A 14,358-nucleotide genomic window follows, 5' to 3' on the forward strand; every position below is an offset into this window, starting at 1 on the left:
AAAGTACTTCATTTTGGACTCTTACTATCCTTCCCTCCAATGAGCAGTCGGGCTTTATTTCCTGAAGTATGGACTGGTTGGATCTTCTGGCGGTCCAAGGCACTCTCAGAACTTTCCTCCAACACCACAGTTCAAAAGCATCTATCTTCCTTCGCTCAGCCTTCCCTATGAACCAGCTCTCACATCTGTAGGTTACTATGGGGAATTATACCATTGCTTTAACTGTGCGGATCTTCATTGCCAGTGTGATGTCTCTACTCTTCACTATTTTATCGAGATTAGTCATTGCTCTCCTCCCAAGAAGTAAATGTCTTCCGATTTCCTGGCTGCAGTCTGCATCTGCAGTATTCTTTGAGCCTAGAAATACAAAGACTGCCACTGCCTCCATGTTTTCTCCCTCTATTTCCCAGTTATCAATCAATCTGGTGCCATAATATAGGGGGTTTTTATGTCTAATTGCAACCCAGCTTTTGCACTTTCTTCTTTCATCTAGGTTAGAGGGCTCCCCAGCTCCTCCTCACTTTCAGCCATCAAAGTGGCATCATCTGCATATCTAAGGTTTTTAATATTTCTTTAACTCCAGCCTAAAACATATACATAAATTAAAAAGATAAATCATTCATTCCTATAAAAAGGTCTCCTGCTTGCACAATAATAAATGTTCTAAAACAAAAAGGTTTCTGAATGCTGGAAAGCAGGAAGGGGGCCAGTTTAGCCTCCCGTGGAAAAGCGTTTCATACATGAGAGTAGCCACTGAGAAAGTTTTCTCTCCCGTCCTCGCCGAGCGAGACTGTGATGGAAGTGGATCCAAAGGCAAGCATTCTTAGATCTTAGAGCCCTGATCTTTGTACAGTGAGATACAGTATTTCAGATAATCTGCATTTAAACCATGTAGGTATTATTAGGTCATGAACTGCATTTTGAATTGTGCATGGAAATGACACAGTTGTTTTAACGAGAGAGTTATATTCTCCTTAGGTCAGCATTCTGAGTGTGGCATTTTGAACTTGCTGAAGTTTCTGAATAGTTTCCAAAGGAAACACCATGTAGACTGCATTGGAATAGTCCAAATAGGCTGCCAAGGTAGCGGAAATGGTCAATATTTTCTAATGTTACACCATTAAGCTGTATTTCTGGCATTGGAGAGGGATTGGCTGGTGACTACTGGAAGAGTACTTTGGTTTCCTTGATGTTCAATGACAGGCTGAGCTTCTCGTATGCTTCTGCAAAGGTGTTTATAGTGGCTTGTAGGTCTTCTTCTGAGTGGGCACAGACTATGTTGTCATCAGCATATTGGAGTTCTATAACAAATGTTGTTGTGACCTTGGTTTTGGCTTTCAGTCTCCTGAGGTTAAATAGCTTGTCATTTGTCTGATAGGTGATTTCCATTCAGGGGGGAAGCTTCCCGTCAACAAGATGAAGTATCATAGCGATGAAGATGGAAAATAAGGTTGGGACAATAACACATCCCTGTTTGACACCTGATTCCACCTTAAATGGGTCACTTTGGGAGCCACTGCTGTTGCCATCATGTCATTGTGAAGGAGCCACAGAATGTTTACAAATTTATCAGGTCATCCAGTTTTTTTTTTTGAGATGGTCAAGAGAGCACTTTGATTCACTGTGTCAAATGAATGCCATGTACAGTGGTTTATTTTGTTCCCTGCATTTTTCTTGGAGCTGCCGTGCACTGAAGATCATGTCCATTTTTCCTCTGGATGGGCAGAAGCCATTCTGGGAGGATGTCTTCTGACGCAGGTAGAAGGTGGTTTGCAAGGATTCTTGCGAGGATTTTCCCAGCAGAGGTTAGAAGGGACATACTTCGATAGTTTTCACAGTCTGTTTTTTCCCTTTTTTGAAAAAGGGTAATGATGGTGGCATCCTTGAAGTCTCCTGGGATTATTTTTTTTGGTCACCCACACTTTTTCAATGAGCTCGTGGAGTTGTTGTGTCAGCTTACGTCCTCCCACTTTAAAGATTTCAGCAGGAATGGCATCAGGTCCACTGGCTTTGTTATTATTTTTTTTTTTGTTGGCTGATGGCATTGCTGACTAACTCCAAACTGGGTAGTTCAAGCTCATCCTTGGTTTGTTGTTGCGGGATTTGTGAGAGAACCTCTTCGGCTATGTTGGGGTTGTGATTCAGGTTTTGGTAGTGCTCTTTCCAACGTAGCGCAATTGATTTTGGTCCTTCAGGAGTTTGGTTCCATCTGATGAGCATAGAGGGTGTATGCCATGATTTCTTGGTGCATAGATTACCTTTGTGGCTTTAAAAAATCCCTGAGCATCATGGGTATCTGCAAAGTGTTGGATTTTTTCATCCTTTTTTGTCCAGGTGTTTTGAGTTCTCTGCTCCTTCTTTGGACCTCAGCTTTTTCACTGGCATAGATCTTTTTCTTAGCAGTGCAGTTGGTGTCTCTGCCATGTTTGGAAGACTTTCCTTTCCTTTCCTTCTCAATTAACTGTTGAATCTCTTTGTCAATTTCATTAAACCAGTCTTGATGTTTCTTAGTTTAGTATCCAATGGTTTCTTTGCAGGGTGTGATGAAGGAGGTCTTCAGTTTGATCCAGTGTTCCTCAACATTTTCAGGGTGTTCTATGGGTAGATGATCCTTGAGTGTTGTTTCGAGAAGGGCTTGTTTGGCGGGCTCTTGAAGGACTTTGGTGTTAATTTTGCGCCTTATCTTTCTTCTTTGGAGTCTGCGTTTGGGGATGATCTTGATGACCATCGTGAATTGGATTAACCTGCCGTTTGTCCACAGTCATCAACGCCTGTCATGGCTCTTGTGAGAATCAAGTCACAGCACCTCTCCACAAAAGTCAACATTGACACTGAAATACAACACCACCTGAGCTCTGTGAGTGCAGCATTTTTCTGAATGAAGCAGAGAGTGTTTGTGGATTGGGACATCTGTAGGGAGACCAAGGTGCTTGTTTATAAAGTCATTGTCCTCCCAACTCTGTTATATGCCTGCGAAACGTGGACTGTCTACAGACGTCACACTCAACTCCTGGAACGATTCCATCAGTGTTGCCTCCAAAAAATCCTGCAGATATCTTGGGAAGACAGGTGGACAAATATCAGTGTGCTGGAAGAAGCAAAGACCATCAACACTGAAGCAATGTTCCTGCTCCATCAACTCCACTGGACTGCCCACATTGTCCGAATGCCTGATCACCATCTTCCAAAGCAGTGACTATACTCCCAACTCAAGAATGTTGGAAAACGGAATGTTGGTGGATAGGAAAAGAGATTTAAAGATGATTTTAAAGCTAACCTTAAAAACTGTGGCATAGATGCTGAGAATTGGAAAGCTCTGGCCCTTGAGTGCTTTAACTGGAGGTCAGCTGTGACCAGCAGTGCTGTGGAATTTAAAGAGGCACAAATGGAGGGCAAAAGGGAGAAATGTGCCAAGAGAAAGGCTCATCAAACCAACCCTGACTGGGACTGTCTTCCACCTGTGAATCAATGCCCTCACTGTGGAAGAACATGTGGATCAAGACTAGGGCTCCACTGTCACCTATGTACCCATTGCCAAGACACTACACTTGGGAGGCTATCATACTCGGACAAGGAGAATCACCTAAGTAAGTAAGTCCAAACAGGATGTAAATAAGTCTTCATAGCTAGATTTGATATCTCAAGAAATGGGTGCAGCTGACACACAAGTTTTAGGTGTTCAAATGCATTCCTGGTCACTTCTGAAACCTGGACGTCAAGATTTAGGATCGATGCCAGAAAAACACTTAAGTGGCTTTGCAATTTTAAGGGCAGTCTAAATTCAACCAACATAGGAGGATTCTCTATTCTTTGATCTCCCTTTTGACTGACCAGAAGCAGCTCTGTCTTGTCTGGATTCAAGACCCAGTATACTAAATGGTGCACTTTTGAATAAGCCTGAGTTGGACTATTCCCTATAGTAGAGGGATCTGTTATAGGTTGAGCTGATGTTGCACTACTGCCAGGTGTTGTGGATTTAACATCTGAACAGTAGAAGCGAGATTGGTATTCCATATAAGCACACCTCAATTAACAGAATAAATGTGTTCCTGGGCATTACTTTACTAAATTTGCACAGGAAGTAGAAATAACATGGAAAGGTTAGGGATACATTTGTGTACCACAAAAAGAGATATATTTGTACACGTGTTCCCATTTTTTTTAAAAAAATATCAAAATTAACTGTATATGTATATTGAATGAAACAAGTCAAATAAACTTTGCGTTAAATTTGTGTGTGTGTTCAAATTTTTAATGTTATTGTATGCAAGACACAAGCAAAAGCAAAAATTACATTAACTAGCAAAACAGGTACATTGCAACAAATCCTTTCCTTCCTTCCTCTCGCCTGTGAACCCACTACCTATGATTTCCATCACTACTCACTGGGAATCTTATATCTATTTTTTAACCTTCTAGAGACCATTCAAAGACTTATTCCCAAAAATGCATCCAGGGATTACTTTTTCTTTTGTCAACGTGAACTTATGATTTCAATTTCAGTGTCCAGGGTTACAAATCTATTTTCAAAAAAGTTGCTGGGGCAATCTGGTAAAGCAAGCATAAATGTCCTTCCCTTTTCTCTCTTCATTACTATTCATGTAAGGAATTTTGGGAACATCTATTTTACCTTCCCTGTATCAGCTTGAGTTGAATACCATTGTTTCCCAGATTGAGATTTCATCCAATTCTCACTTCAGAAATGCTCCTGCAACCCAACATTGAAAGTCTATGTTTCTCCATATCTCCCAGTCATAATGCTATCAAAACAACAACAACAAACAAAAACAAATTAAGACTTTGTAAAATGAAGCTTCTTTGTCAGAGTCTTTGTTGACTGGGATATGCCTGAACCAGTTTAGTTAATTAGTAATTCAAATGCATATATATCCTGGTATGTGGGATGTTGGGGTTGAAATTGGATGCGGAAAACAGGATCTCTGCCACATCTGCGTAAATGGGGATGTCATTTGTTGAGAATGTGTGAAGGAATGAGGTCCTGCCTGGTGATATCTAATCCTGTGGTTTCATTATTATTTTTAAGCACTCCCTGGCTATGGTTAGACATTTCATACAAGTGTACAAATTGAACCTGAATGTAGATAAAATTGTGGTCATGATGGCTGGCACCACAGTGCATTAGATTATCATACTGGCTAAAAATGTGGTTTCTGTTTTCTAAATTTCCTTTTGATATTGCTGCCTTTCTTCTAGCTTTTTGAAAAAAGGTTTGATTTCTGCAAAATGTATTTGTATATGTGCCATCAAGTCGCACACTGCAACTTCACTTGCACTGAGAGATCATGCAAACTTGCAGCTGGTACAGAATTCAGGCGTTCACTGTGCTTAGATCACAGGTCTCAAACTCAAGGCCCGCAGGCCAGATTCATGCCATGTCATTTTATGTGCTCCTACAACTCTGTATTCCTCATTATTAGAAATCATGACTACAGCTGATGGGAGTTGTAATACAGTTACATCTGGAAGGCTGCAGTTTGTTCTGTTCAGTCAGGATAGTGAGGTTTGAATTTCGATACAAGGCTTGTGAATGTAATGTCAGACTTTATAATATCCTTTAACCTTTCCCCAGTCTCAGCAACAAGTGGTATTGGGCTACAATTCCCATTCTTTGTGGCAGATAATCAGAAGTGATGGGAGCTATTGTTCAATGACATCTGGGACCCAAATTGGGTAAACACTTAAGAGCACAGTCCACTATGTAAAATAATTATAGTTGATTATCTGTATCCCTGGGTTCTTCATCTACGGTTTCAATGGCCCTATCAAGTCAACCATAAAGCCTTCAGTGAAAATGAGTTTGCCATCTCTGGCTTAGATGTAGTTCTGAACCAGAATGAAGAAGCAGTAGCCCTCCAGATTCTCTTAAACATCCAGCCCACCATCTCAGCTACCATCCATATTGACTGGGGCTGATGAAAGTTGTTCAACATTATCTAGGAAGCCACATCCCTCAGCTGTTCGTCTGTGACTTCCCTCGTCTCCAATCAGCTTTTCAATATATATAAATCATAAATTATATAACTTTTATAGGCCTCATCTTTATATGGCACCCTTCTTAGTTTCCATCTTGGCTATTCTGATGAGTAAGATGATCAAGTTAACCTTCATAGCTGGAGAATTGCCATGGTTAACATTTGGTGTCTGTAGAATATATGTATGTGTGTGTGTATCAGTGTGCTGATCACCACTAGGATCACCTTGACTGGCTTGTGCCAGAGTCTTTGGAGTTCAATCTTTAAATCCTTGTGTCAGCCCCTCCAGTTGTTTCTCTTCAATCTTGCCATTGCCTGGGATTGCAACATCAATGAACCATACTTTGTTTTTTAACGTGATCATGAGGCCAGGCGTATTGTGCTCAAAAACTCTGCCAGTCTGAATTTGGAAGTCCCAGAGTAGTTTGTTGTTGTTGATACACAGCAATTCTAATAACCAACCAAGCAATCATATTTTCTTAATTGGTTAGTTGTTGGAATGTTAATTGAAAGAAAGCAAATTTTAAATGTGAATCTCTGCTTTCTGCACATGAAGAAATAAAAAAAATCTAAGCACTTGCCTAGCACTCAGCCACTTTGAAGTTCTGGCCTCATCTTTGGACAACAGCCAAAAAACCATGCTTGTTCAATAAACCAGCAACACTACAAATACAAGTTGCTGCTTTCAAGAACAGGGCGGGTACCTATTATCACTTTGCTGATTACGTATTTGATTCAAGGTGTGGGAGAAGAACATTCTTCAGAGTTGGTGTATTAATTATTCATGGAAGTGGTGTAGGTTGATTGAAGATGCAAGCAGAAAGTGGATTAGATCAGCATGGGAAAAACTGGTTGATAAACTCACAGACAGGTTCGGTGTAACTGGAGATGAGGTGTGTATCTTTTTTATAGCCAGAATGTACTCCACCATGAGAAAGAAAGAAAGAAAAAAGAAAGGCTGGATTTTGCAGCATAACTAATGGAAGGCTAATCTCACTGAAGTGTGTTGGTGCATTTAGATTTCCCTTTTTACTGGCTAAGTAAGTGGCATTCTCAAAGCAACAACACATATGTGTGGTTTTTAAAAGGGGGGGGGAGAAAAATGTACGATGTAAGCTAAATAAGGTACATTATATACACATATAGAAAGTTGTGATTACCAAGGACATAAAAATGCTATGTGGGGATTATTCTACTTCTTCCCTGGGCGAAATTCTTATTTAATGCCTGGGTTACAATGCAGTACATTCATTGTGATTATAGGTAGAGGGCAGCTGTGAAAATGCAAAACTGTAAATACAAAAACTGTGGTTTTTAAAAACTGAGATAGCACCTTTTTGGTCTTCCATCATAACTATGGTCAACCTCAACTGGAAGTTAACCATTGTGGCAGAGAATCTAGATATACCTAGAGATAATGTTTTAATCAAGTTCACAGATAATCAAATCCACAAAACTCAAATCTACAAATGTGGAGGTGAATGAATTGGTTTAAGCTTTGCCTATCCAGGAGTTCTCAAACCTTTTTCAGCCATGGAACCCTTTTTGAAGCAAAAGTTTCTTGTGGAGCCCCAAGAAATGTTTATATTATATGTTATACTATATATAATGTATATCAGGCATGGGCCGGGTCAGTGGCAAATGGATGGAGAGTGTTTGTGTGAACTAATTAAAACAGTGCAATTTTTTTTACATTTAAAATGAAGAGCAATTTTGACAAACACAAACTTGACAGTGGAAGACCCCCAGGGTCCTACCCCCTTTTGCCTTGCAGGGAAAACGCAATTAAAGCACACCCTATAGATGGCCATGCAACCTTTGAAATAATTAATATTAATATTACTAGTAATATACAGCAGCCAGCATAATGATCTTGTTTGCTGTGTACTAATCTTGTTGTGTTAATAATAATAATAATAATAATAATAATAATAATAATAATAGAAACCCCAGAGGAGGTGGAGGCCCCATGGTGCCCTTGAGCACCTCTTGCAGAGCCCCAAGAGCTCCCCAAAGCGCACTTTGAGAACGTGTATTAAACAGCTAGTAATGCAGCAGATTTTTCTTCTTCTCTGCTTTATGACATTTCTCAACAATATTGAAAACAGCTCATATATTGCATGTTTTGACTGCTATTCATCTTTTTTTTTTTTAGGTATATTCCATAGCTCATGAATGGAAATCTGACAAACTTGGCCATTAAAGAACTGTGAAAATGGAAACCTCATCTCTGCTGTCGTCTTTGCACGATGAATGCAGATCGGACAACTACCTTGAGCCACATTACAAGGAGTGTTACAGGCTGGCCATTGATGCACTGATTGAAGGTGGTTCTGAGGCTTATCAAGAATTCCTTGCCAAGGAAAGATGTTCAGAGTTCCTTGCAGATGATGAGATGAATTATATACTAAGTACTGTTCAGAAAATTCCCCAAAACACAATTTATGCTACTGACAATACAGTTGATGATGCCTCTTCATCGGGAACATATTGGCCCATGGAATCAGATGTGGAAGCTCCTAATCTTGACTTGGGTTGGCCTTATGTGATGCCTGGGATTTCTGGTGGTACAAATATTGAGTTGCTCTTCCATCCTCCACGGATACAACCCTACACAATAAAGGAAACTATTCGAAAGATGATAAAAGAAGCAAGAAAGGTAAAAATAATTGGAAATAATATCCATCTTAATGTAATTGGGAATTCCAATCTAACAATTCTATAGGATATTTTATATACCATTTTGCTTGAAATGCTTCCAGACATCAGGAGGATTTGTGCAAAAGGCTCATGAGCTTGTATCCAGCATTCTTTCAAAGAAAAATACAAAGGATTCAGACATGTAACAGGAAGGTGGGGGAGGGGGGGCAAAAGAAATATTGGGGCAAATCTTATGTTCTGTTGGAGCTCCCAAATAAGTTTCATTTTGTAGACAATGTTTTGGGAGAAGTTTGTGGGATGCCCCACAGCATGGTGGGGAAATGTTATACCAGCTGTCAAATGTTATAACAGCAGCTCCAAATTAGATTCACATTTGCTTATTTGACTGAATGATGAAAGTACAGATTGTGTATCGCTTATCAGAAATACTTTGGACCAAAAGTGTTTTGGATTTTGGATTACCAGTATTTGCATGTACATACATATCTTGGAGATGGGACCCATGTCTAAATAAAAAAAATATGTTTCATATACTGTACATCTTATATACATAGCTTCAAGTTAATTTTAAATGCAATACTTCCAATAATTCTGTGCATGAAAAAAAGTTTCTGTACACTGAACCATCAGAATGCAAAGATGTCGCTATCTCAACTACTCACATGAACGCTTTTAGATGTTTACATTCTGCATTAGGGATGCCCAATCTGTACCTGTAACTCCTTTTGATTTCTGTGGAGGAAGCATGTGTTTACCTCTCCTGCAGCAAAATCGATCGGATATAAATTTGATTACTGTTGGAAGATGAAAGCAATAAATTGTAATACAGGAAGAAGTAGGCAGGCTGTATTCATCATACAAACTGGTCCGTCATACAAAAGAAGCAAATGTCACTGTATTTAGATTGGTCATGCAAAATATTACTCATACGTAGCTCTATAAATAGGACAATTGCACTGTCAATGTCTATCTAGTTTTAGCTTTGCAATTTTATTTATTTAATTTATATCCGATCTTTCTCCTTACCATATGGTGGCTTCTTTAAATATCTGAACTAATATGAAGACCCATATGCTTGTTTTGCTAAAGTGCAGTAAAATATGGGTGTAACTTGCTAAAATTACAAAGCCTTACTCAAGGTACTGTTGCTTACTCCTATCCAGTCATAATAATCCAAAGTACTGATAAAGTGCGTAAAAAATGGCTTTTGCTGTATATCTTGTCCTATGATATACCCCATTCAACCTATGATATACCCCATTCAACCAATAATTGAATAGATTGAATAGATCATGATTGGCATTATGCATAACCTCCTTTAGTTTTATTGATTGATTATAGGAATTTACCACATAAGACGGTCAACATGTAGGATATCATTTTTTAAAATAGATTATGCCTATTTGCTTGAAATATTGTTTAACAGTATACTGCGTGGATTTAGTTGTAAATCAAGATCTATAATTCTTGTGATAGCAGTTATCATCATGGTCATTGTTTTACTAGAGGATAGTGTCACAAAATATCCTATGGACAAATGTGCCTTTTTCATTTCTATGTCCTTTAGAGACCACTGGAAATGTTTTAGATATTTTGGAATTTCTCAATGTAAACATGGTATCAGATGTACCTAGCATAAACTTACTTTCACATAGTTGCGTTACCCCATAAAATGTATTCATATTGCTTAAATTGTTTTGTCATGGTGTCTATGCATATGCTGAATAGTAATGATGACAAAGGGCATCCTTGTGTAGTCATGTTGTAATATTATTGAAGGGAGTGAAATGCCAAATGTCGGTATTTTAGTAAATGGGGCTCAGTAAATGAGCCAAACAAAATAGGCAACAAGCTGGCAAAACCTAAAAACAGGTTGAGCTCCTGTGACCTGGAAATCCAAAATCTCTAAAAGCTTTGCTGCCAGCTATCTCTTCCGTGATTGAGGTGGCAGCTGCAATATTCCTACTCATTTCTCTCTGTAAGCCTCTGTTTTCAGAATAGAAATCACAAACTTCCATAAAAAGAGATACACACACCACACACAAAAGAAATAAACAAACACTGAAAAAGAAAAAAATACACCCAAAAGCAAAAGGAAGAAAATTTACAATCCCTTCTTCCTTTCTTTGTGATAGTTATAAATCTTATTACTATCACATACTACTGTCACTCTTTTTCTCTGCAAAAAGACAATCAGGGGATCCCAGTTTTTCAATCATGTTACCAATGGTTTTTCTCTGATCCAAACAGAGAGTTTGTCCAGTTCAGCTATATCGTATAGTTTTTAACAGCTGATCTTCTTTGTAGGTATTTTTTCACTGTTCCGAGTATGATTTTCTTATTGCAATGTTCACATGCCATAATATTCATCCATATTTTTCCATTCACGAGAAGAGAGTGTGTTAAATAAGTACATAGTTTAAAAATGTGCCCAAATATAGCTGTCCGTAAAATCTTCATTTTATTTATCTCATCCACTTTTTGTCTCATCCAAAATCATCTGCATTTTCTCATGTCTCTCTTAAACAACCATACTTATTCTGTCATAGAAAACACTTTCTCGTGAATTCTTTGCTCACATCCCACACCATCCTGATATCTGTGCCTTTGACATCTTAATTGTGTTCCATTCCAGTTTCCTGCCTTTTGTTCTGTATGTTGTAAAATTCTACTTTAATAACTATTTACTGTTGCAAATAATTATTCCATTTATTGAATATACCATGTGAATTTGACATTTCATCAACGTAATATGACTTTATCATAGCCGGTTATTAAATATTCACATGAGTTTTATTAGCTCCTTTTCAACGTGTTGGTGTATTTGTATTGGATTAATATACATAAAGGTGCAGAGAGACTATTAGAGTGTATAGCATCTAGACAATGGTTCTCAACCTGTGGGTCCCCAGGTGTTTTGGCCCACAACTCCCAGAAATCCCAGCCAGTTTACCAGCTGTTAGGATTTCTGGGAGTTGAAGGGCAAAACATCTGGGGACCCACAGATTGAGAACCATTGATTTAAAATGTATTGATTTCTGTGTACATTACAAGTAGCATTACAGATACAGTACATACTGCAAATCTGTGTATGGCAGAGTCCTAAATGAAATACCTGGATGCAGTCCTTCTCCATGTTTTTTTTTCTTAAAGCAAAAAATATGTCCATCTGGGGAGTATATATCAGCTAGGACTGGAAAAAAGGTTATACTAGTTCAAAGCCAATGATCTTTTAAAACTAGGACTTTTCCAGACTTTAGACTGTGTAAAATATAAGCTCTTTGAAATAAATTAAATGTGGAGGGGAAGACATAATATATATGTCAAGGTTGCTTCTATCTTTCCAGCACTCTCAAAGACAATGAGAAAAGTAAAGATTATCTTATAAGAACACTTCTTATTCTAGCCATTTTCTTCCTTGAGAAGCAGCAATACAATATTAACATATTTTATTTTTCCAGCTTTTCTGTACTTAATTAAATGTGTGGTTGTATTCAACCTCCATGATGTATTGCATGTTCTGAGAGTTCACATGTCATACTCCTGACCTTCAAATTCTGCCTTAGTTTTCTTTCTTGTAACATTGTGGTATATGGATGTTAAGAAGGCCAAAATACAAGACACCACTTGAATTTCAATTTTTTAAAAATACAATTTCATTGCATGGATATTGAAAATTTCTGCTTACCTGGACAGTAGGACACAGAACAATGGCTTCAAAGTACAGGAGAGAAGATTCCACCTGAATATTAGGAAGAACTTCCTGGCTGTGAGAGCGGTTCAGCAGTGGAACTCTCTGCCCTGGAGTGTGGTGGAGGCTCCTTCTATGGAAGCTTTTAAACAGAGGCTGGATGGCTATCTGTCGGGGGTACTTTGAATGTGATTTTCCTGCTTCTTGGCAGGGGGTTGGACTGGCTGGCCCACGAGGTCTTTTTCCACTCTGTGATTCTATAAAATTGTTTAGATAGCTCTTTACTTTACATCCCTTTACTATATATCCCCTTTTCATCCCCCCTTAACACTACTAAATACTGCTAAACATCATTAATTTGTAAGACATAGGGTAGGCCCAAGGCATCTGTTATACAAATTGATTCTAAAAAGAGCTCTGCAAGGCAAAGAGGCAAAGAGGTTGGGAACCACTGTTTTGCCACTTCATCACACTAGAAAAAAATCCAGTTTCTGCCTCCTGCACAATTCTGGGGTTTGTAGTTTAGTTGGACTGTTAAAGGCTCCTCCCTAAACAACAAACTCCAGGATGATGGGGCCCTAAGAGAAAGGTACTGGCAATCCTTGAGTATAACTTGCCCAAGAAGACTCTAAGAAAATCATGGGGTCCCAATAAGTTAAAAAAAAAAGTGACTTGAAGACACATGCACATAACTGCATGCCCATACACACTCCTTGTCTTAAACATTTTATTCATAAGAAATTACAATTTAGGAGGAATGTATCTTTTAGAAATTCTGTTGCATTCTATCCGACTTGTGCATTTCTATAAACATGCTTTATATTTGAGGCATCAGTTTCACTCTATGCTACATCTGAAGAAGTGGTTTTATATCCATGAATGCTCATGCTAAAATAAAGCCAATTAGTCTTAAAGATGTTGCCACATTCCTTTTCTCCTTTGCCTCCGTTTCTTCTCTTTAAAATTCTAAAATAAATCATTCAATTTTCTCTTCCCGGCTATTTTTTGGTTTTCCTATTTTCTTTTTTTCCAGTAAAAAAGGGCTTTGTGGGAAAATGGAAGAAAATGTGATTCCTGACAACTTTTACTGGTTTTTTTTTAATGGCAAGGACTTGAAATGCTTCAGTTAAGTAAGAAAAAACATATAACTGCAATACCCACTCCCATCTGAAAAAATGTTTCTGGTTGTAACTATTTTTTCATTATGATACTATGTACTGGTAGGTTTGCAACAGATCCCATCTGATCTTGGCAGCTAAGTGACATAAGTTGACAAGTGACATGAAGACACATTCAAATAATGCACCATGCTTTAAAAAGCAGCCCTCCCCCATGAGTTGGTAATTCTATTTACTGTCAGTTCTGTTTTACAAACAGTCTGGGCCTGTAAAATGCCTTCAGTTTGTCAAAATAAATATTTTTAAAATGTACTTTTGGAAGCATGACAGAAGTACACAGACATAAAAAGAAATACCATCTCTGATACGACTTGACAGAGATGCAAGTCTGTGCAAGAATAAAGCTACTTGTGATTTTGTTAAGCTAAGTAGATTTATAATCAGATTGTAGTGTCAGCATAACAATCTAGTTTAAAAAGCTCTTAAAAATTAAATAGATGAAGGGAGCAGGTTTGCTTTTGCATTTGAAACTGATTTGTATGCAGTTTTCTGAGGTCTGATACACAAATGCAGTTTCCACTCATTGACATTTGTTCTTTTATTTTATAAACTCAAAAGTTTGGTTTGACTCAAACACTCCTCATCGTAAAAGTTTTACATGTGTGTTAAAAGGAAATGCTTTGTACCCAGAAGGATTTGTCAGCCAGTGTGGACCCAAGTCTCCTAGATCCCCTACTGGTGTCAATGTGTGTGCCACGCATCCTGTGTGTGTTCCAACTGTTCTACCTAAATGTATATTTCTCCTTGTTGAAATTAATGTTGTTACCTTTGGACTAATTTGTTACAGTCATTTTGAATTCTGATGTCGTTCTTTTCAGTTTGAGCTACCTTTCCT

At 38.2% G+C, this 14,358-nt stretch overlaps 1 protein-coding gene across 1 annotated transcript in view; it reads left to right on the forward strand.

The window, feature by feature from the left end:
• FAM83B (family with sequence similarity 83 member B) overlaps positions 1–14,358 on the forward strand; it is a 63,558-nt gene that overhangs the window by 14,641 nt on the left and 34,559 nt on the right. The window contains exon 2 of the mRNA XM_060788133.2: positions 8,149–8,652. Coding sequence (XP_060644116.2) covers positions 8,209–8,652 — 444 coding nt within the window. The 5' untranslated portion in view covers positions 8,149–8,208. The remainder of the gene's footprint in view (positions 1–8,148; positions 8,653–14,358) is intronic.

This window comes from Anolis sagrei, chromosome 1 (genome assembly GCF_037176765.1).
Source record: "Anolis sagrei isolate rAnoSag1 chromosome 1, rAnoSag1.mat, whole genome shotgun sequence".
In the NCBI taxonomy this organism is placed as follows: domain Eukaryota; kingdom Metazoa; phylum Chordata; class Lepidosauria; order Squamata; family Dactyloidae; genus Anolis; species Anolis sagrei.